This window comes from Bombyx mandarina, chromosome 01, assembly GCF_030267445.1.
Source record: "Bombyx mandarina strain Sakado chromosome 01, ASM3026744v2".
Taxonomy (NCBI): domain Eukaryota; kingdom Metazoa; phylum Arthropoda; class Insecta; order Lepidoptera; family Bombycidae; genus Bombyx; species Bombyx mandarina.
Window position 1 is genome coordinate 928,800 of NC_143208.1, and position 22,825 is coordinate 951,624.

At 36.4% G+C, this 22,825-nt stretch overlaps 1 protein-coding gene across 1 annotated transcript in view; it reads right to left on the minus strand.

The window, feature by feature from the left end:
* LOC114247361 (Krueppel-like factor 6) overlaps window positions 1-18,392 on the minus strand; it is a 149,230-nt gene extending 130,838 nt beyond the window's left edge. The window contains exon 1 of the mRNA XM_028180308.2: window positions 18,167-18,392. Within this exon, the coding sequence (XP_028036109.1) occupies window positions 18,167-18,268 (102 nt within the window). The 5' untranslated portion in view covers window positions 18,269-18,392. The remainder of the gene's footprint in view (window positions 1-18,166) is intronic.
* Window positions 18,393-22,825: the final 4,433 nt, after the last annotated feature.

Sequence of the window (22,825 nt, forward strand, 5' to 3'; positions counted from 1 at the left end):
CCACTTCGAAAGTCATAATAAATCATCGCTCTTGAATTTTCTCGAGTCAATTCCATTTTCTCAACGACTAAACAAGTTTGACAAAACCTCGTGACAAGACCGAGAATCTTTTTTTAAATAAATAAATGGTATTCGATTTTTAAAACCAAGGAGTTTTCAATTAAAAAGATTTTAATATGACAGGAACAGTGGAAATATTCCATTCCCGATACTTTTAGTGCAGCCCTCGTACTAGGTAGGACGTCCGATGTTTTCGTAGCATAGATCCGAACTAGTTACGACACCACAGTCAAAGATGCTCTACACTTGGCGGATAACAGGAACAAGTGACGTAGAGTGATCCAGAATAAACTCGTGTTGCGAGGAGGTGGTGATGATCCTCAGCATTGAGGGAACCAGAGCGAGGAGGAGGAGGTGCGACTATAGACTGTATCACAATATAACGATGTACATTATAAGTTTGTATCCTAAATGCCTGATTGAATTGACGCTTTGCGTATTAGTCTTTGGAATTTTAAGGAATTTCTTAGGTATAAAATATCGAAATGAAATAGGCACGCCTCTAAAATGATCATTAATTTTAACGAAGTTTCATGGAAATTGACTAAGGGAAAGTTAAAAAAAAGGAAGGAATTAAAGTTGAATATTTGGAAGTTCGTAACACAACCCGGTGCGTGCGTACGCAGGTGAAATAAAACAAATATGCAGATGTTTTCCGTGCAAACTGATCGAATTTCGACCGCACACTGTGTAGGTACTACATAGTTCTTATTATTATTATTTTTATTGCTTAGATGGGTGGACGAGCTCACAGCCCACCTGGTGTTAAGTGGTTACTGGAGCCCATAGACATCCACAACGTAAATGCACCACCCATCTTGAGATATAAGGTCTCAAGTATAGTTACAACGGCTGCGCCACCCTTCAAACCGAAACGCATTACTGCTTCACGGCAGAAACAGTCCGCAGAAACAGAAACGCAGCAGCAGTCCACGCGGACTCACAAGAGGTCCTACCACCAGTAATTACGCAAATTATAATTTTGCGTGTTTAATTTTTATTACACGATGTTATTCCTTCACCGTGGAAGTCAATCGTGAACATTTGTTGAGTACGTATTTCATTAGAAAAATTGGATAAATTACTTAAATTACTTAATTAATTAAAATTACATAGAATATAATTTTGTTATGTGCATGTGTGTCATTAAACTCGACTACGAAACCTTTCCGACGAGCAAACATTATGTAGGGTGCTCGTGTGGTCAGCACTCCCTATAAATCGTCAAGCCTAAATCTATATAATTTTCAGGGTGTGGTCCCAATGTATCATGTGATAATATGATGTATAGGTATATTTAGGGTTCAATAAGATGCAGATTGATTGCGAACGAGTAGTACCTATTTTATGTTTTTTTTATTGCTTAGATGGGTAGATGAGCTCACAGTCCACCTGGTGTTAAGTGGTTAGGTTACTGGAGCCCATAGACATCTGCGACGTAAATGCACCTTGAGATATCAGTTCTAAGGTCTCAAGTATAGTTAGCATGCATTTCGGTTGGAAGAGCGGGGCAGTCGTAGTTAACTCATATCTGAAAGCGAGTGGCGGCATTTGTGTTGTAGATGTCTATGGGCTTCGGTAACCACTGAAGACAGGTGGACTGTGAACTTGTCTACCCATCTATGCAATAAAAATAAAAAAAGCTTAAGGTAAATGTCCATTTAGTCTCAAAGTCACTCAAACAACGGCAGAAATAATTAAAGTAGTGGTACCAACCATTTTAGGCTAACAACAGAACAATTACTGGTGAAAAAGTTCAATAACAAAGCTCATTGCGGCCTCGTGTCTAAGCGAACTTCACCCAATATGACGAAGACGTTAAGTACTAATAACTTCAAGTACTGAACATAGTACTTGAAGTTGTTGGCAAGCCTCGAACCTACTAAAGAAGGACTCCAGAGGAATAATTAAAATACTTTTTTGGAATCATTCAAAATTAATTTTAGAATTGTGTTTTTAATAAAAAAAATATTTTCCTCTAGAGCCAACAACTACATAAGAATTTATTACCACTGTGTAATAAAAATCAATAATCATTAAAATAACAAAATCGATTTCAATTTTTCATATTTCAAATTTCAAAAAATTTTATATTATTTCATATTTCGTAAAATTATTCATTGTATTTTTATTCAATTATTCTTACTTTCCTAATTTCAAGATTTTGTCAATCATTACCCTGTCGGTTACACCTATAATTGAGGTAACATCTGTAATGTACTTCTTGCCATTTTGTCTATTTTTTTTAATATTATATAGTGATGATCACTTTGTTGATGCAACTAAATAAATACTGAAAATTTAAATACTACTTTTTTTAAATGAAGTAAATTTTCGTTTTTTTGTAACATGTAATTTGAAAAACAAAATCTGTTAAAGGTTTAACGATTTCACATCCCATGAGATAACGCATCACTGTTTGACACTGGTTCCCAAATAACTACAAAATATGTCCAATAAGTAATCGTTCTACAAATTATTCGGTCCACTTCCGAATTCAAAGCGGACCGCTCCCAGTGAACGTCTGGTGTACGGAAACACGGCGACCGCGGAATGGCGCTGGAAGCCGACATCCAAATCGGCAGTGGCTGGATGCCTGTAGCGGGTAACGCTTCATTTGAATACTCTATCCTCGTTTAATTTATGTAACTACGATTCCAGTATTTTTTTTCCTAACGAAGCTGATAGCCTTGAGAGGCTATTTCAGCGTAACCTTAACTAGTAGGTAAGCTCACGGGGCTCAAACCGGACACTAACACTGACCCTAGCAAGAGCAGTGCTTCGCAGAATTTACCACCGGATCGGAAATGCGACCCACTGAGAAGATACGGCGAGAAACTCAGTCGGCTGTGTCTGTGGGTTAATTCGCTCATCGAGCCCTTCGTCGCAGGCGACGGTTTCGATGTGGACGGTGACCGATGTTTGTGATACCTAAAAGCACCGTTAATGGATCGGGAGGATCCGTAATGACGTGTGATTCCAGTTAAACACGTTAACGCGAGCGAATCAGACATTTTTCTACTCGACGACCTATTTTTAACCTATTTCAATATAATTGACCAAGAAATAATCAAACTATTAAATTATAAGCGTACGTTCAAATTGGTTTAAGCATTGTCGAAATTCGTAGCTGAGCAGATTAAATTGAAATAATATTATATCGAGGGGTAAAAATACTATTTGGTTTAAGCGACATTTAACTTTGTGATCAAAGGTGCGTTTTATTTGGTATTAGCATCAACAGTTCGATGTTTTCAATTGAACTTCAATTAAGTTTCATCATCATCATCATCAACATCTCAACCTGTCTACTGTCCACTGCTGAACATGGATCTTTAGCCTTTTTTTACTCCATTTAAATAGCTGAAGATTTTTTTTTGTTATGATCTAATCTAATCTAAGCAATAAACAATTAATAAAATCAACCCACCGACCCAAATTTCATGTCTCGTCTTTAAGAGAAATTAATGGCAAATTATATTTTTGGACGCCACACACATTGTCAAACACACCACACCTTGTAGTAAATACTCGTGCATACCATAGTCATACGTTGTCATACGTGCCTCAGTTGACAGGCGATCGCGATTATCTACAAATGAACGCCCACTCCTATCGCTTATCTTCTTATCGCGAATTAAGCGATACGGTATGACGAATTAAAGTTGCATGCGATCAGCTGATTTTTGTAACAAGATACAACAATGCGAAATTAAAGTCGCTAAAAACATTTAAGAACAACACATTATGGTTGATGCTTCCCACGACTTTTGTCATGTTAATTTTTTATTAATTTCGTATGTCGGTGTTTTTTATGGAACTTGTACCGTTGTTCTATTATTATTATTAAATTATTTATTTCAGATAATGATCCATATAAATTTTAGTAACAGTGAGTTCTTAAAAATAAGTAAGTAAGAACACAGTAATAAAAGAAAACAACAACATACATACTACATATGATTACAATAACGGCACGATATAGTGGAGTGAAGAAGACGCCTGGTGAGCTCGGGGCGACATCAATGTTATGTTGGAGTTCTAGAGTATGCACCAGTTTTTTAAATAATTATAAACGTAAAATGTTTTAGCGGATGAATTCCACATTCTAAGGGCAGTATCTTGCGATATAGCCGCCTTATCTTTTATTTTTGACACCGTTAGTATTTTCGTGTAAATCCCCGTAATTGTCAGCTTCAGCATCATCATCATTCTCCTGCCCTTCTCCCAGTCACCTAGGGTCGGCGCAACATGTTTTCTCCTTCCATACTCCTCCATCATGTACCATTTCTTCGCTCACTCCCCTCTTACCTATATCGTCTTTCAAGCAATCCATCAATTTCTTCTTAGGTCTACCTCTTCCTCTATATCCTTCCACATTCATAGTTAACACTCTTTTACCAACCTTATTTTCATTTCGTCTCATCACATGTCTATATCATCCCAAACGTTCAATCGCCTTTCATCCTTTCATCATTTAATTGACAGCTTATGGAAAGTAGTTAGATGTTCCGATTTTAAGATTATGACGGTCCATCGCCTTGTTGATTTGGTGGCTGATTGCTCCTGGCTCCCGGTTCGATTCTTGTTTCGTATATTTTATCGGTTAAAATTAAATTTTCTTAATTTGGGGTCGTTAAATGCGTAGATCGTGCATGAGTTGACAGAAAAAGGAGAAAATCATACTTTCTATTTTGTATTTATATATATGTATTTAAAAATATATTTATTTTAAACTTTTAATTATGTAAATTGGTGGTTATTATTATTGAATCATCAACAAGCCAGTCATTTGTTCCAATTTAGAGATTAAGCTATAAATTTTCCTTATTACATCGGAACTCTTAACACATGGATAAAAATCGTATCGAAGTTGTCGTGGTCTAATGAATAAGATGCCCGCTACATTCGTATCAAGCGATGCACTGGTGTTCGAATCCCGCCTGGCAGGCACCAATTTTTCTAATGAAATACGTACTTCATAAGTTTTTATAATTGACATTCACAGTGAAGGAATAATAAAATTGTGTAATCAATAAGCGCAAAAATTATAATTTGTATAATCGCTGATGGTAAGACGTCTTGTGAGGCCTCACTTCTTTTGGTAACCAACCACTTTGACTACTAGTTAATCGATATATAGATATAATATATTATTTTATTTATATCAAAATACAGTTTAGCTTAGTAAAACTATAGCACAAATTGAGTTGCTCTTGTGAAGAGAAACAACATTTAAAGCTATTGCTTCACCACTGTTGTATATGTTTTTATATGTTAATATTTCAAAAATGCTTTTATATTTCTAATGTTCCTTCTCATGTTCTCATGTTTCAGTATTCGAAATTCTCATTTATATCACTTGTATAACATATTAACCTCTTTATGTCATAAATTCATATGGAGGTTACATAGATATAAAGAAAAATAGTATTCACGCTTATAATCCATACGAATCGATTACACGGATTCATCAAACACATGATTACGCTCATAATTGAATTATTATTTAAAGTAGATCCAAAAATAGCAATGAATTTTCAACAGGCAGATGCTCATCACTGAAAGCAAATATAACTAGTCCAATAAATATTAATACAAATATTCTGCTTCATGTATTAACACCTCACTAACACTGTATTGAATTTAATTGTAGCCGACAATTCGATTGGCAAACGACTATAATATTAATTACGAATGTCAGGAATACTCGTAACAGTTAAGTTCGACGAATGATGGTTTCATCGAGCCGATGGATTTAGAAGTAGAATTTTTGGGTTTTTTAATTGGATCCAATAGATTTAGAAGTAGAATTTTTGGGTTTTTTAATTGGATCCAATGGATTTAGAAGTAGAATGTTTGGGTTTTTTAATTGGATTCAATGGATTTAAAAGTAAAATTTTTGGGTTTTTTAATTGGACCAATGGATTTAGAAGTAAAATTTTTGGTTTTTTTTATTGGATCCAATGGATTTAGAAGTAGAATTTTTGGGTTTTTAATCGTTGGTGAAAGTAAAATGAGCACAAAAACATCTTGTCGATTTCTCCCCTGAATCTGTTTGGTGTCTATGATCACAATTCAACTGGTAATTGTCTTTCATTGCACTACATGGGTTCAGAAGATCACAACTACTTTGGTATTAAGCGACTTCCGGAGTTCATAGATCACAACGTCTGAATGCTACCAAATCTATATACTTTTATTGTAAAACTAAAACCTCATATGTATGGTAATGGCGGCTTGGCTCTGCCCCTAGCATTGCCGACGTCCATGAGCGACGGTGACCACTTACCATCAGATGGGCCGTATCCTCGTCTGCCTACAAAGGCAATAAAAAAAAATTATCTTGGTGCGGCCAGTGATTTTCTTAATACGTTGCCTATTGCTTCCAGGACCTAGTTAGCACATGATCCGTGTGTGATACTTTTCATTTACAGAGCAAAATCAAAGATTTCACAATTATATAACTTATATACGCTTAGTTTAAATGTAATAATAAATAATCATTAAATTCTAATTCTTATTTTAAAATAAAACTTACTTAGCAAAATAGAATTATATAATAAGTATTAGTTCAATTAGGACAATGGAAGCGACTCTACAAAATAAAATAAAAAATCAACACTGAAGTTATTATTTAATAATTATCATTTACAGATAAGCGACACACGCGTAGACGATTATCCCAAAGCTAAAGTAAACTTTTAAATAAATATTTAGTGACCATTTTAAGTATTCAAGTAATTTTGTTTAATGATAGTATCGCTAAACTTCTACGAGAGATGAGAAGACTTAATTTGAAAACAGTTATTACTTCTATCACAGAACATGCTGAATCAAAACAATAAATATGATCTGTATACCCATATGCATCGTCACGTGAGCTATCAAAACGATTGCTTTTATAAACAAACGTGTCCTTATTTCAACGTTCACACACGAGACAATAACATCTTGACATATTATATGCTCTTAGGTTATCTGACGTAAGATAAAAGTTTCGTCCATTCTAAAGGAGATCCTTTTGTGTTAAGGGTCTTACCAAAAGCTGAGTGCAACGGGGTCTTGAAAACCGGCGATGACAATTTACGACAGTCACTTTCTTAGGCAACTTTAATACAACTAGAAGTTTTTACAGATGAGGGCAACCAGAGATTTAATATTTTCGCACTCTTAAGCTGCTTTCAAACTACGCTATACTATAGTGCCATATAGTGTAGCAGCCTATACTTAGCTAATAATATATAGTACAGTACAGTGTGAACGTGTCCATAAGAATCTATGGTATGCGATATTGTTGTGCTATAAGCTATATACTATATGCTATTATGTTATAGCGCAGTCTGAAAGCGGCTTGTTACCGTTCGCTCAGCTCTCCGGGCCCAGGAGTGAAGATTCGATTTACCTCATCAGCCATTTAGAAGCAAGACTGATTGTTGAAGAATGCCTATGGGAATTTTGCTGGAAATTTTACCCACGATAAAAATTTTGGAATAAATTTGGGTATTTCGACGTGGTTAAATTAGATCATTTGATTAGTTATTTTTACAACTGGTGCATTCGTATAAAATGAGCCGACTGTGCTGGTATCAAACCCGTAAATATTATAATTTGCGTAATTATTGGTGATAGGACTTCATGTGAGTACGCCCGGGTAAGACCGCCCCACCAAAAAAAAGGTACCATCACCCTGTTTATATTTGGAGTGAAGCAGTAATGCGTTTCGGTTTAAAAATACACCGCCCGGTGTACTGTAAAACTGAAATTAAACTCATGTCTCAAGGTGGGTGGCGGCTTTTACGTTGATGATGCCTATGGGCTCCGGCTACTACGGTGGACTACGGTTAGCGTGGTATGGGCATGTGATTCGTAGAGAGGAGATGCATGTGACTAGGAGGTGTATGGAAATGGTAGTGCAAGGTAGAGGGGGAAGAAACCGACAAAAGAAGACATGGATGTGTGAATTACGATATGAGAGAGAGAGAGGTGTGAGTGTTGAAATGACGGCTGATAGAAGAGAATGGATTAGAACAATTCGCTATGGCGACCAGGCATTGTGGGATAAGGTGGAGATATAGAAGAATCCCTTTAGGCTCCGTTAACCACTTAACAGTAAGTAGACTAACCAAAAAAAATACCTTGTTCTTGTTTGATCTCAATTTGGTTATAGTCGAATGAATTGCCCTTCAGAGAGTTAATGCACAGGGGCTAAAGTAAAGAGTGGACAGAATTATCCGGTAGGGCTCTTGAACCAGGTCTACCAATAAAATAGATTGATAGATTTTGAATTTTCCTCAGTTTTAATACGATGTTGTTCCTTACTTTTACTTAGAAATCTTGGCCTGCCCTAGAGTGTAGCTACGGTTGCGTCACTACAATATAAATTCCACGCCATCGGGGCCTGGGGGTGACACACTAATGTATATTGCCCATCGCTTTGAAGTACAATAAACGATACGAACGCTAGTGTTCTAGATTATAAGTCGAATGGAAATAAGAAAGAACCGGTTTAATAGACAATTTGTTAAATACATTAATGGTCCTTATCGTTTAATGTTTTTCATGCAAACCAATTCGAGTTCTTCATCGAATATTTTTTTTTCCGGATTAGTTGTTTTTGATATATTTGATTAGTGAAGTGGTATTAGCGTAGGTATTCTATCTAGTAACAAGTGGGGGCGTTTCTTTTTCAATTATTTAGACTAATTTAGATTAAAAAGGGCTGCGAGAATCATGTGTATATAGTTACTGTTTCTCGCAAACGTCAGCAACTCCTGAAGCACAAGCAATTCGTTGCCTACCGTCGAGGACTCTCCACAGACCTCGTTTGAAGAAGGACAAATCATCAAAGAAGTGACAGAGGCTCCTCCACGCTTGATTTTTTCTCGATTAATACCATTTCAAAATGTTTTTTGTATAGAGCTCTTTTTTATTGCCCTTGTAGGCAGACGAGCATACGGCTCAAATGATGGTGAGTGGATACCGTCGGTCATGGACGTCAGGAATTCAGGGGCACAGTCAAACTGCTGCCTATCGTTAAGTACTCTCCACAAGTCTTGCTCGGTAAACGAGTGAAGGAGCGCAATAGTTCTAGGTGGTTCTAGCTAGTATGGATGTGGGCGGTTAGCTGGATAGCTCGTTTGTAAGCTATATTGTTGGTAGACAGATCTGGTAATTTAAATCATTTTTATCTAAATCAGAATCATAGTCAAATGAAAATTTATTTTACACATTATACAATAAAACATAAAATGATTTAACTATCCGTTTATGAAGCCCATGTTTAATTGAACTTCGTTCAAACCTCACATTGTTTACGCCTCTAGTGATAATTAATGTCAGTAATTAGCAATAGACCGAGGAGGGTTATCAAATGGTATTCGAAGCGCGTATTGTTATAAAGCTAACTAACTATAGCTTTCGTTATGTATTGGTTGTTTAACCGGTTTTATATAAGACAAGCTCACCATTCATGAGTGCTCTTATTATGTAACGGTAGGCAGCGGCTTAGCAATTTTATTACTGGTGGTAGGACCTCTTGTGAGTCCGTGCGGGTGGGTACCACTACCCTGCCTATTTCTGCTGTGAAGCAGTAATGCGTTTCGGTTTGAAGGGTGGGGCAGCCGTTGTAATTATGCTGAGACCTGAGAACTTATATCTCAAGGTGGGTGGCGCATTTACGTTGTGGATGTCTATGGGCTCCAGTAACCACTTAACACCAGGTAGGCTGTGAGCTCGTTCACCCATCTAAGCAATAAAAAAAATGGTAGGCAGTGGCTTGTCTCTGCCCCTGGAATTGCTGACGTCCATGAGCGACGGTAACCACTCACCATCAGGTAGGCCGCATGCTTGTCTGCCTTAATAGGCATAATATGCCGCCTGACTGCCCGATAATAGTGATTATAATACTAAAAAATAGAAGTGATTTACATGCCGCCAGTTACTTTGTACTCAATGGACTAGATAGTCTGCTTAATCAGATCTAGCTAGATCCACCAAAGCCTAAACGATGCACAGTTCACATACTGATAGGAAAACACATGCCTGCTTCCTTGATTTGTCAAAAGCTTAGTCTCCTGTGATTTTTTGCAGCGCAAATTGAGATATCAAACTAGCCTTCCAGAACTATTTGATTATTGGTTCGGTAACCAGACTAATGTCGTTAGTTCGGTATGCTCAGTGGTGCATCAACCCGCTTGTGGAGTCCCACAGGGGATTCGACATCTCCACGACTGTTTAGCCTGCACTTAAATGTACTGACAGAGACGCTAAGCGCTATCGCAGTCCCGTTACTCTGGGAATACGGTAAAATAAAACCATATTTTGGCCCTTTAATCCTATAACCTATACTGCGAAGATGATGGCAGCTAAGCCTCTCTTGGCGTCACTCCTCTTTTTCCTCGTTTCCCTAAAATGATAATAAGCTATTTAATAATAAAGTAATACTTTTAATAGTATTTTAGTATTATGGTTGTAATAGTTCGTTTAGGGTTCTGATGGCAGTGCCGGGATGATGCGATATTTGAAAGTAATCGTGCCGTCAGAAACAATCGTGTTGTAATGATTTGTGCAGTATACAATCAACAGCAGCGGTCTACTCAATTTCAAAGATATCGATCAAATATTATATATATTTTTTCCTACATAAGCTGATAGTCTTGAGAGGCTATGTCAACGTAACCTAAAAAGTAGGTCAGCTCACAGGGCTCAAGCCTGACGACATTCCTAACACCAAGCCTAGCAAAAGCAGTGCTTTGCAGAATCTACTACTGGATCGGAAACGTGACCCACTGAGAAGATCCGGCGAGAAATACAGTGGGCTGTTTCTGTGTGTTTATTTGCTCGCCGAGCCCTTCGTCGCAAGCGACGCGTTCGACGAGCGAATTAACCCACAGACACAGCCCACTGAGTTTCTCGCCGGATCTTCTCAGTGGGTCGCACTTCCGATCCGGTGGTAGATTCTGCGAAGCACTGCTCTTGCTAGGGTCAGTGTTAGCAATTCTCCGGTTAAAGCCCCGTGAGCTCACCTACACACGCTACGATAAGCTGAAATAGCCTCACAAGGCTATCAGCATAGGGAGGAAAAAAAAAATGTCGTGTTTTTCTTAAGTAAATCGTAAATCAGTTAATGTCTAACTTGTCGAGGCTAAGCATTACACACCGAATCTCGTTTTGTGACTTTGAACTCGGAATGTAAATTCAAAAGCAAAAAATGACGAGTAAATCGTTTCACATTTCATTAAAGGAAGTTTACATTGTCCGGTGCAGCGGTCGCGTATTGCTGTAACCTGTTGCACGGGCGTGCTTGATTGGACACATTAAACCCGCCGGCCGCGGTGAAAAGAAACGTTGCCGATTTGTGCAAACATTTAACTTCGTTTCGTAAGCCTCAAACACGAACGGGCTTAAGAAATTTCGATAGCTTATGCTCAATATACGATGCGTCTACAAAACAAAAATTAACAAACACGAACTCTTTTATATCAATGATACGATTTTCATTTATTGAAACGTCTTCCTATTAGGCCCATACAATGACTTGCAATTTTTTTAATTTTTTTTATGGCTTAGATGGATGGACGAGCTCACAGCCCACCTGGTGTCAAGTGGTTACTGGAGCCCATAGACATCTACAACGTAAATGCGCCACCCACCTTGAGATATAAGTTCTAAGGTCTCAGTATAGTTACAACGGCTGCCCCACCCTTATTTATGTTAGTTAATCGTGAACATTAAAATTTGTTAAGTACGTATTTCATTAGAAAAAATGGTACCCGCCTGCGAGATTCGAACATTGGTGCATTGCTACATACGAATGCACTGGACGTCTTATCCACGACGACGGTTTTTCGGTTCGGTTTTTATGTATGTATAATCGGTGTATTATTTCAGGCAAAATTTTATTTAATTTCGTACCTCCGGATAGGAAACACGACCTACTGAGAAGATCCGGGCGAGAGGATCAAAACTCAGTGGGCTGTGTCTGAGGGTTGCATATTCGATTGCCTATACGAAAATTAAAAAAAAAAACTCTGGATAATTAAATAAGCTTACTTACGGTTCCCTGTCAGTTTGATTAGTGACGGTGGCGTGCCCAGCAGTACCCTACCCTGCAGCCAGTTAAACGACACTGAACATGCGCATTTACCGCTAGCGTTTATAAATAGATCTGTTTACAATAGTCAGATTTCCTGTTGCACGGTTAACTTTATGGGATGCTTAGGTGTAAAGAATACAACGCATGTCCAATGCTTGTTTGCCTCACGGAAATAGAGTTTAATTAATATACAGGTATAAGCCGCGCCAATAAAGAAACGAATCGAAAATGGCGTCTATGTACCTGCACTGACAGATGATCGGGTCAACAAATAAAAAGAAAGATAGAAAGAAAAAATTATTATTATTTAAATTATTATTAAAGTTTATTGGCGCAGCTTATACATATGTATATTTATATACACATATAATTCGAGCAAGACAAAACAGTTCAGTAAGTTTCACTCGTCTGTTTGTTTGTATTTGTTTTTTCCTAGACAATCCTGGCAACACCTATTTCATTTATATCATCTGTATAAAAAAAATGTTGCTATGAAGTATTTGGATATCTGAAAAAGGCGGCACAATATGCCACAGAAAAAGCACTAGTGTTACTCACTAACACTCAATGTACTCAGTTTTAAACATTTCCTATTTAAATAAAGCAAATTTAATATTTCATTTACATGTTTTATATTTTAAAAAAAAACAGCGTAAATAATATTAGAGTTCGTAAGGACAATGAGTTTATTTTATGTGATCTCTTAAGGTTTTCGATACTTGTACGTCATTTCCGTCGAAGACACCAACACGATCCAACTTCTGAAATACCTCATGGTCTCTATTAACAACAACACGTTGTTAATTATTAGTAATCAACTCAACAACTCTCTATACACCTCATTGGATGGTCAACCATTCTGTTAGACTTTGAAAATACCCCGTGATGATATTATCCAATAACCATATTCACATTTACAAAGGACCTTGTTGATGGGCTCTCGTGAAGAACATTAAACGATTTATAGAGACAATGTGAGAAATAGCGATGGTAGAGCAAAAAAAAATAATCTTAAAGCATGAGTTTTAAACTTAAGAATAACAGAATTTTAAATATTTTAAAGAAAACAAAACAAACAAATATAATTACACATTTGATTTAATTTTCAAGAAGAATGCACTTCATGCGGAAAACAATTAATTGTATAATTGTTTTCTTGTGTAACAATAGACATGTTTATTTAGCATGCTTATTAACTACATGCATGCATATTGTGTACATTTATCATGGTATTTTTGTTTATGTACTTGACTTCCAATTTGATTTTTTATTTATACATACACATTTTAAACTTCCAATTGAATAGCTGCAACACAGACGTAGCAGCTATTAAAGAAATTGGGTACTGTAATATTAGTCTGAGTCGCAGACTTTAATTTCAGTAAGACTCTTATTAATTGGCGGTTTTTGAATTGTGTTTTATTATTATTTATTTTTATTGCTTAGATGAGTGGACGAGCTCACAGCCCACCTGGTGTTAAGTGGTTACTGGAGCCCATAGACATCTACAACGTAAATGCGCCACCCACCTTGAGATATAAGTTCGAAGGTCTCAAGTATAGTTACAACGGCTGCCCCACCCTTCAAACCGAAACGCATTACTGCTTCACGGCAGAAATAAGCAGGGTGGTGCTACCTACCCGTGCGGACTCTCAAGAGGTCCTACCACCAGTAATATTTGTATAACCAGATTCGGCAACTTATATAAGTATAGCCCAGTATCCATTCATAGATTACAGTGAATTAATGCTAGAGACGCAACTAAACAATTGGCTATTAAATTGTTTTCGATTCGCTTGAATCTAAATTATTATGATGGAATTTGAAAGCGATAGTATAGTCACCATTGTTTCGATATTTTTTTTACTGTAAGAAAATAATTTTCCTGTTTCATATGTGAATATACTTTACAACTATAATTTTCACGTACCAAAATCTTCATCAATTTAATAACATCCACCATCTTGTTATATTGAGAAAGGGGAATGCCCATTTCAGGCCCAAAGCGGACAATAGATTAGAGAAAACATACTTAGTGCATTAATTTTGTCATAAATAAATATGCATTTACTTTCTTCCAAATACGCGCCACTACAGTTTACAATAAGTAGTTTAAAAAAAGTAACTCTATTGAAAAAAACAAGATTTTTATTTTTGCGGGAAAAATATTGCCAGCATCAAAACTTTTTACGTATTAAGTAAACTTTTTAAGTATATAAAAAAAACATGTAAATAAATCATCAGTACTATCATTAATCAATCGTGTTTAATCGATTTTAAGCACATAAAATAACATCAAAGACATACCCATTGGACTTTAACTTGTTACTATACTTAAGACCTTAGAACTTATATCACAAGGTGGGTGGCGCATTTACGTTGTAGATGTTTGTGGGCTCCAGTAACCACTTAACACCAGGGTGGCTGTGAGATCGTCCACCCATCTAAGCAATAAAAAAAAAAAACTTGTATTGTTATTTAAATATGTACAACTAAAACAAAAACATAAAAAATAAAAAATAATGTGTACTCGTAAAAAAAAGATTAAGAAATAAATCAATTATCGGTTATTTAAAAAAATGATCAATATATGAATTTCATGTAATTATTTTTCTTTTACTGACAACACTGATTTTAATCTGCCTGACTGACACTTCGCTTGCTGCTTGTGCTTGCGTTCAAAATGAATGTGTTTTGATTTTTCTTCGATTTATTTTGCTTTTATCAATAACGTTTCATACTACGACTGAAAATCATTGTGTGAATTGTGGTTTTAACCTGACCGAGATTTAAAACCGTGTATATGCTCTCCTGTGCTATTTTTAGATGATTTACTAATTGTGTATGAAGATGAAGAAAATATAGATATTTAAAGAAGTATGTGTGTTTTTTATACCCTAATAACTACAATTGGATAAAAATACATTAGGAAGTTTAGGAACATCTTAAACATTAAAAAAAGAAAAGTTCTTGAAGTATTTATATAGAAAATTAACTTCAAAACGAGTTTTTATTTTTATTATATTTTTTATAATAGTGGCGTCAATTTCAATATATTTTTTAGATATCTAATACATTTAAGAATTTGAGTCAGTCCATTTTTATAGTAATATTTGATGTCCACCTTGGGCCTTAGCACACTATGGAGAGTGGGCATTCATTCCCCTTTGCTCTTTCATTTTCAAGTCCAAAGTTACTCGTCTTAATGTTTCACTTAGCACTCTATATCCTGTGTATTGTTATTATTCGAGTATTCTAGAATATTTCTTATTCAACGCCCATTCTGCATTGTTTCGCTCCACTGCGATCTACAAGTGCGTACTGATGTTTAAACATTCGTTCTTTTGATTCTGAATCGGTTCCTTTATTTACCGATTTGTCCTCGACCGGGAAACAACATATTAAGCAAGCAATGTTTAACTCCGGTTCATCAAGTGGATTAAAGCTCATTTTCTTTACGTTGACGGCTTACGTCAGACAGGCGGCTGATCGTAAAAGTCATGCCAAATCCCTATGCGGCATAATAAAAGGACATGCTGCGCTGACCTCAAATAATGTGGAATAAAGACAAGAAGAAAGCTCTTTATGAGAGCCGCGTCTGGGGTAAAATGTTTTTTTATATAATCTTAAATGGGTGGACGAGCTCACCTGGTGTTAAGTGGTTACCGGAGCACACAGACATCTACAACGTAGATGTCGTCATCCATCTCGAGACATGAATTGTAAGGTCTCAGATTTAACAGTACAACGGCTGCCATACCCTTCAAACCGAAACGCATTACTGCTTCACGCAACAATAGTCAGGGCGGTGGTACCTACCCGTGCGAACACACACCACCAAATTTAACTGAAAATATACGTTTTCAATTCTACCCTTAGCGGTTAACTAGTACATGTTATCTTCAGTCTTTATCCGTTATTCCGTGACATTTGCCACTGAAGAATATTCATGGAGCATTGGAAGTTCTAGAAGTATGTAAATGCTTGTTCTTGCTTGTATGAAGTAATGCAGGTCTTACAGCTGATAGCAGGATGAGTGAGAAGTACTCGTAAGATTTAAATTAATAGTTTTTGTCCAAATCTGTTATAGTATAGGATAATGACGTAGATACTTGAATACTGATCTCAAATACCATATATTTTTATTTTATAATTTATATGCCCGTCACCGTCCTTGTCGAACACGTCGCTTGCGACGAAGGGCTCGACGTGCGAATTAACCCATACTCACAGCCCACTGAGTTTCTCGCCAGATCTTCTCAGTGGGTCGCGTTTTTGATCCGGTGGTAGATTCTGCGAAGCACTGCTCTTGCTAGGGTCAGTGTTAGCATTACTCCGGTTGGAGCCCCGTGAGATCACCTACTAGTTAAGGTTACACTGAAATAGCCTCTCAAGGCTATCATCAGCTTAGGTAGGAACAAAATTATATTTATATGTGTCACGTATTGTGTTATGTGCATAAGTAAGAAGACTATTGACTCGGAAGGACTTAATGTTGAGAATTGCGATTGATGATTGCAGATAAGTGTTCGGTAAGCAGAATTCAAAAACGTAATTATTTTTCAGCCGACTCCATACACAGTATTATAGTAATCAAATATCAAGATGACATTTCTAATATGGAACTCTATTATTCTTAGAATTGTTTTTGTCTTAGTCCTTTATTCTATATAATTCACCGATATTCATACTTGAAACAAAGATTAATTACTACCTCTTTTAATATTACCTCAAAAGTTAATTGAAATAATTTGCCATAATTTAATTGATTGTAATTGATAAAATTTCGATCCTTAGTAAATATTAATTATGGCATGTTATTGGAGATACAATATTATTTTTACTAATATTTGGTACTGATGTTTTACAAGTACTTAGACAGTATAATGTCTAGGTACATATCCACCAAGATATGTCATGGTATACTTTATAATATTTGTATATTTCATGTGAGAATAAGATTTTTCGTGACTCACGCATTAGTGCTATTACTAGAGGCTGTATTGTAAAAGTGAGAACGAAATAATCTCATACATAGAAATGCCATGTCAAAAAAGTAATATCAATAACGGGATCTCAAAATAGGACTATAGAAACATGGGAACTAGAGACTGTTTTAAACAACTATGTGTGTTTAAATATATACATGGGTTTTAAGCACCAGATGATATCCAAATGCGTGGGAACGAACATAAAAGTTAACAAACAAAACAAAACAAAAAAAAGAACATAATTATAATGTAATGACAAAAAGTAAACATAAAATATTCAAGCGAGTTGTATGCGGCGAGCGTAAATCCGACGGAAGTTGTCAATGGATGCATCATTCAAAAAACAACAACACATATTTGAATACAGAGGGCGCTTCACGTTTGACTTTAAAAGTAACGCTCAAAAACATCTTTAACGACGACGAACAAGATTGAATTTGACTGATTCGTTTTTTCAAATATGTCCACAGAAAATGGAAAGACGGCGCCATGTTTCTCTACGCACGACTGTGTTCCATACCGAAGCCTTTAACGGAAAAACAAAGCGAGTGTGGGCCAGGAAAATCGCAGCTAGTTCGCCGCGCGAGTGAGAAACTCGCATCCGACGCTCCACGGCGTCCCGTGACAGTTATAGAAACTTTTAAAAAAGTTTAAGAACAACGTGTAAGTTTTGAAAGTATGAACAAACCGTTCATCGCTACAAAACAGTATCGAATACGTATCTGAGCATTCCCGCAGCCAACGGAGCCTCTCAAACGATGCAGGGTATTTATAGTTGTGGCGTAAGCGTCCAAAACGAATGGACCGACCGCCGATGGTTTACATATCGCATAGGCTCAGTGCACAAGTTTTGGTGGTTTAATGTTCGGATCGAGAGAATCGACCGACCGAAGTATGACGGCACGCAAGCGCGCCAACATCCCATAGTGTCACTCGAAATTGTTAAACAATTGTTATTTCGCTCGGCTAGTTCGCCAGAGAGCCGTCATCAGGTGCCGGAACGCTCAGCGTGACTCACCTGTTGCCAGTAGTCCTCCAGGGACAGCTTCCACTCGAAGTAGCCGGTATCGGTGACGTCTTGAAGTTCGCGGAAAAGATTGCCACTGGGTAGCACGTCCATCGTTATACGTGCGATATCGTACGAAGTCTGTTTGAACACGACGCGCGTCTCTCCCTCTCCGCGGCTCGCGAACGACTGACGGCTGAGTGCAGAGTGCTCACTCGAATGCGGAGTGAACGTCGCGCCGCCGCGATCCTCTCGCCCCTCCACTTCTGGCATCCTCGCACAGAGGCTATACTCCTAATAAAAAACAGAGATAACGAGTCCTTTTTCTCTTTTCGTCCTCGAATCCTGATAGGTTCGGTCCTCTGGATTTTCGGCAACGCAACGTGCTCCCCGAATTCACAAGATTTATCGCTAATGTATGTCAACGTCAAAATTTGCGCGCCGGAATGAATGCGACTCCTCGCGGCCCTGGGGCTCTTGTTATTCGTCCTTATCGGATCGATGAATCGTTCGACAGAAACAAAATTGAAACCTAATCCCTTAAACAAAGCCTTGCTACGAAGCGACCCAAACGGGCACATATAAATATTTTACGCTTTAGTTCTAATTACGACCAATTGATTACACGTTTCAATCAGAATGTAAATATTGTAGATTAGCTTCACTATGTTTATTTATTCAGTTTGGAAACATTCCGATAGCACGCCGGTGCATTCAATTAAAACTTGTTTTCAAACATTTTAATATCGAATTGACATAATTCACTTTGTAGTGAATGATTTACAAAAAGATAGATTGATATTAGGAGAATATTATAGTCGGAAAGGCAAAGCCCGTAAGGTATACGTTTTGTTCGAATGTACAATACCAATCGATAATATTGAAAATACCTATTTCCTAAATATACATAACAGATGGAGTCGATACTTGTTGTTGACAATGTTCCAAGAGTAAGCTTCGGAGAAATGCTCGCACCGTTTTTAAGCAGACAAGCCAGAGTGGGTCTAAAACCTGATACTGATACTGATACTGTAACTGAAAAATTTAATTGCAATAAAAGCAAACACGCTATTCCAAAATAAATAATAAAAAACTCTGTTTCAAAATCCCTCTATCAATTCAGTTTTTCAATGTTCCGAGACATTTTAACTAAAACAGATAAAAGAATATTGAATAATATACGACACGACACGTATAATTATTGATATTGAAATGTTTTTGAAGTACAATATTTGTCTTAAAAAAAAAAAAATTACAGCATCAAATAATGTTAGAAAAACGGGAAAGCTAATTCAAAAAAACTACGAGAAAATGCATTACGTAGTATTTAAGATGCACATCACTAGTTCAATATTAAGATTCAGAACGGTGAAGCCAATCGCAGATGCTATTTGTAGGTAAGAATTCATTTCAGGTATCCCGTTGAGATCTAAGCTAGCGCGGAATTGCATGTCGCGGATGACCTAGATATATCCTAGCTGAGTACCGGGAGAACATACAACCGTAGTTTATATATAATGGAGTTTTATTTATTTTTATTTATTTATATTATTTATTTATTTAAACGTTTTAATATACTCTTAGTAGTTGTGAACCGGTTTTGAGCACTCAAGAGCCGTTATCAGGAGAAACCTGTGTCGGATACAAAGCTAACCTGCAATTCGTTCTGACGCTATCAATACAAAACAAGACCAATCAAAGCCAGAATTTTAAAAAAAGAGTGTGGTGTCGTGGGACCCCGGATAGGAACGTAGTTCCTTATTATATTCGATCCTTAACATATTCGATTATCTATTCGAGGTATAAAGAAAATAATTATTCGGGTATACATTTTTTATTGCGATTTTTTTTTGATAAAAAGGGAATTACTTTACAAAGTTATCAACTTTATTTTATTCACAATGATTTATAAAAAATATATAATAATAATATATGTATGTAGAAAGAAACAGCTATTTATATAAATAATAATAATAACCGTCATCACGTAGGCTATACATTAGACACTGTATAGCCATCATACTAAGACTATACATAAATAATAAAAATCTTACGTTACGGACGTTTTTTCCCGGTTAGGGTACCCCTCCGCATCGTCCCTTAAGGAACTTCGTTCCAAAAAAAACAATATATTGATTTATTATTTATAAGCAAAGAAATATTATTTTTAAAATATTGTTCGTTCGAAATGAATCCGAATATTAAATTAATTGGTAATTCTTTGAAGTCATTCTTTTGAAGTCCATTGAGATTAATTTGTTTGACGCACAAGTTTACCTCGGGAATATCAGCCGTAATGAGGCGAGCTCGTACAAGCAAGGGAATGCCAGCCATTTTAATAAACGCAGTACATAAATTATAGCAAAGGAGTTAGATCTCCTTCGGAGGCGCTCGGGCAGTTGTTAGCAAATCCCACCCCTCCTGGCTGAGCCTTTGCTCGCCCACTTGTCCTAGTGAAGCTGGAAAGGCCTCCGGGCCACCAATAATCTTTCAATAATAAAAAAAAAAGTCGTCGTGGTATAAAGAATAAGACGCCCGATTTTCCCGTATCGAGCGATACCCCTGTGTCGGCGTTCGAGTCCCACAGGTACGTACCAATTTTGTTCTTTTTTTAATGTACCTTATATTTTTAGCACGTGCTCAAGAACGAATTTCGCGACCAAGCAATAACGTAATCTATATATTAATACGTGAAGCAAAAACTTTGTACCGCTTTTTACGAAAATTGCGCGGTCGGAGGAGAAGGTATGAAATTTCTCACACTTATAGAGCATATAGAGAAGGAGTGCACAATGCTAATATTTTTTTTTAAATAATGCATAATATACTTTAAATCAATAAAGAAAACATTAGACACACTACCATGTATTTGACACAACACATACATAAAAATATACTCTTTGCTTACTGTCAATTGGGAAACTTTTATTATTGTTTAAAGTCTGTGGTCGAATTGAAAATAGATTAATATTGTTTGTCTTTAATATATTGATCTATAGTGCAGTTTTGGTGATTACTGTGATTATATTATCGAAATATAATATTGTTTGATAATAGAACCATAATAATGTTTAAACTTATAATTTTAATTAATTATAGTCGAATCTCGACTACTGCGGGGCCACTAGTATATTCAAAATCAAATCATAACATTTAAGAATTGGAGCGTTTCTTATCCTTTGGGTGACGATGACTTCAGACAAGTCGTCGTCAAATTCAAAGTAGACATTGTGAGCGCGTTGTTTCGTGATGAGCATAGGTAAATTACAGTTATTTTATAACCAAAAACCACCACTTCGTTTGAAGTTTACCTGGATGTAGTAATATGAGTAAAACATAAGATCCGCTTCTGTAATTAGTGAGATTTGTAGTTGATAATATGCAAGAATTTTTTTTTAATTATTTCAAATTCAGATTCAAAAACGTATTTATTTTATTTATTCTTTACCTATATATACAGTTAGGTACATATTGACGTAACTTTATAGTATACGAAAGGTTCAAAATTGTATACCTACCTAATATAAAAAACGTACCTAAGAGTGCTTCAAATCACTAAGACCGATTATTCCAGTACAGTAATTTGCCTTTATAACATTAGTAGGCGTTTATGTCGCGGTGTAGTTTCTATGGAATATCACTACGATTTCTATGTTATTAATTAAATTGCTTGTCCTCATTTATAGTCTGACTCTTCAAAAACAAGACTCTGTAAAGCTGGAATGTTTAATAATAATAATAAAGCTTCATTTATTCCATACAAAAAAGTTGTCAATTAAGCTATATCTTTATTTATTTGTATAAGAAAATATTGTAATTTAATTGATAATGACATTTACCACGTAAGAATTAAGAACCCTCTTATCATGGCCGCCGCAAATTACATACTCGATCCAGACGATCGAAGGACAAACAGTCTCCGTCGCTTTAAGCACGTCATTTCGGATTCTCTCGATCCATTCTCGATGCTTTTAGGTAGCCCAAACATCGGTCACCGTTCTTGTCGAACCCATCGAATTTTTTTTTAATTTTTTTTATTTCTTAGATGGGTTGGAAGATGAGTGGTTACTGGAGCCCATAGATATCTATAACGTAAAATGCGCCACCCACCATGAGATATAAGTTCTATAGTTACAATTCGTTACAATACATATTCGGATATAATAACGGAATACAATGATGTCGAAATTTGAAGCGATCATGGTCTAAAGGGTTCGACGGCCAGTAGATATACATGAAAAATATATACACAAAAAGGATGTTATAGTCGTTTTACTACACAACTGAGACTTAGTCCAGGTGTCTGAAGGCAGGTTGCCGCATTCACGTTGTGATAATGAATATGTGCGTCGGGAATAAGTGAGTGGTGATCGCGATTATCTCTACGCACTAAAAACTACATCGGTTTTCTAATTTATTTATGAAAGGACCCGTTCACTGTTGAGAATCAATAATTTACTAGTGGTAGGACCTCCTGTGAGTCCACACGGGTAGGTACAACCACCCTGGCTATTTCTGCTGTGAAGCAGTAATGTGTTTCGGTTTGAAGGATGGGGCAGTTGTAACTATACAGTGACCTTAGAACTTATATCTTAGGTAGGTGACGGCATTTACGTTGTAGATGTCTATGGGCTCTGGTAACCACTTAACAAACACCAGGAGGGCTATGAG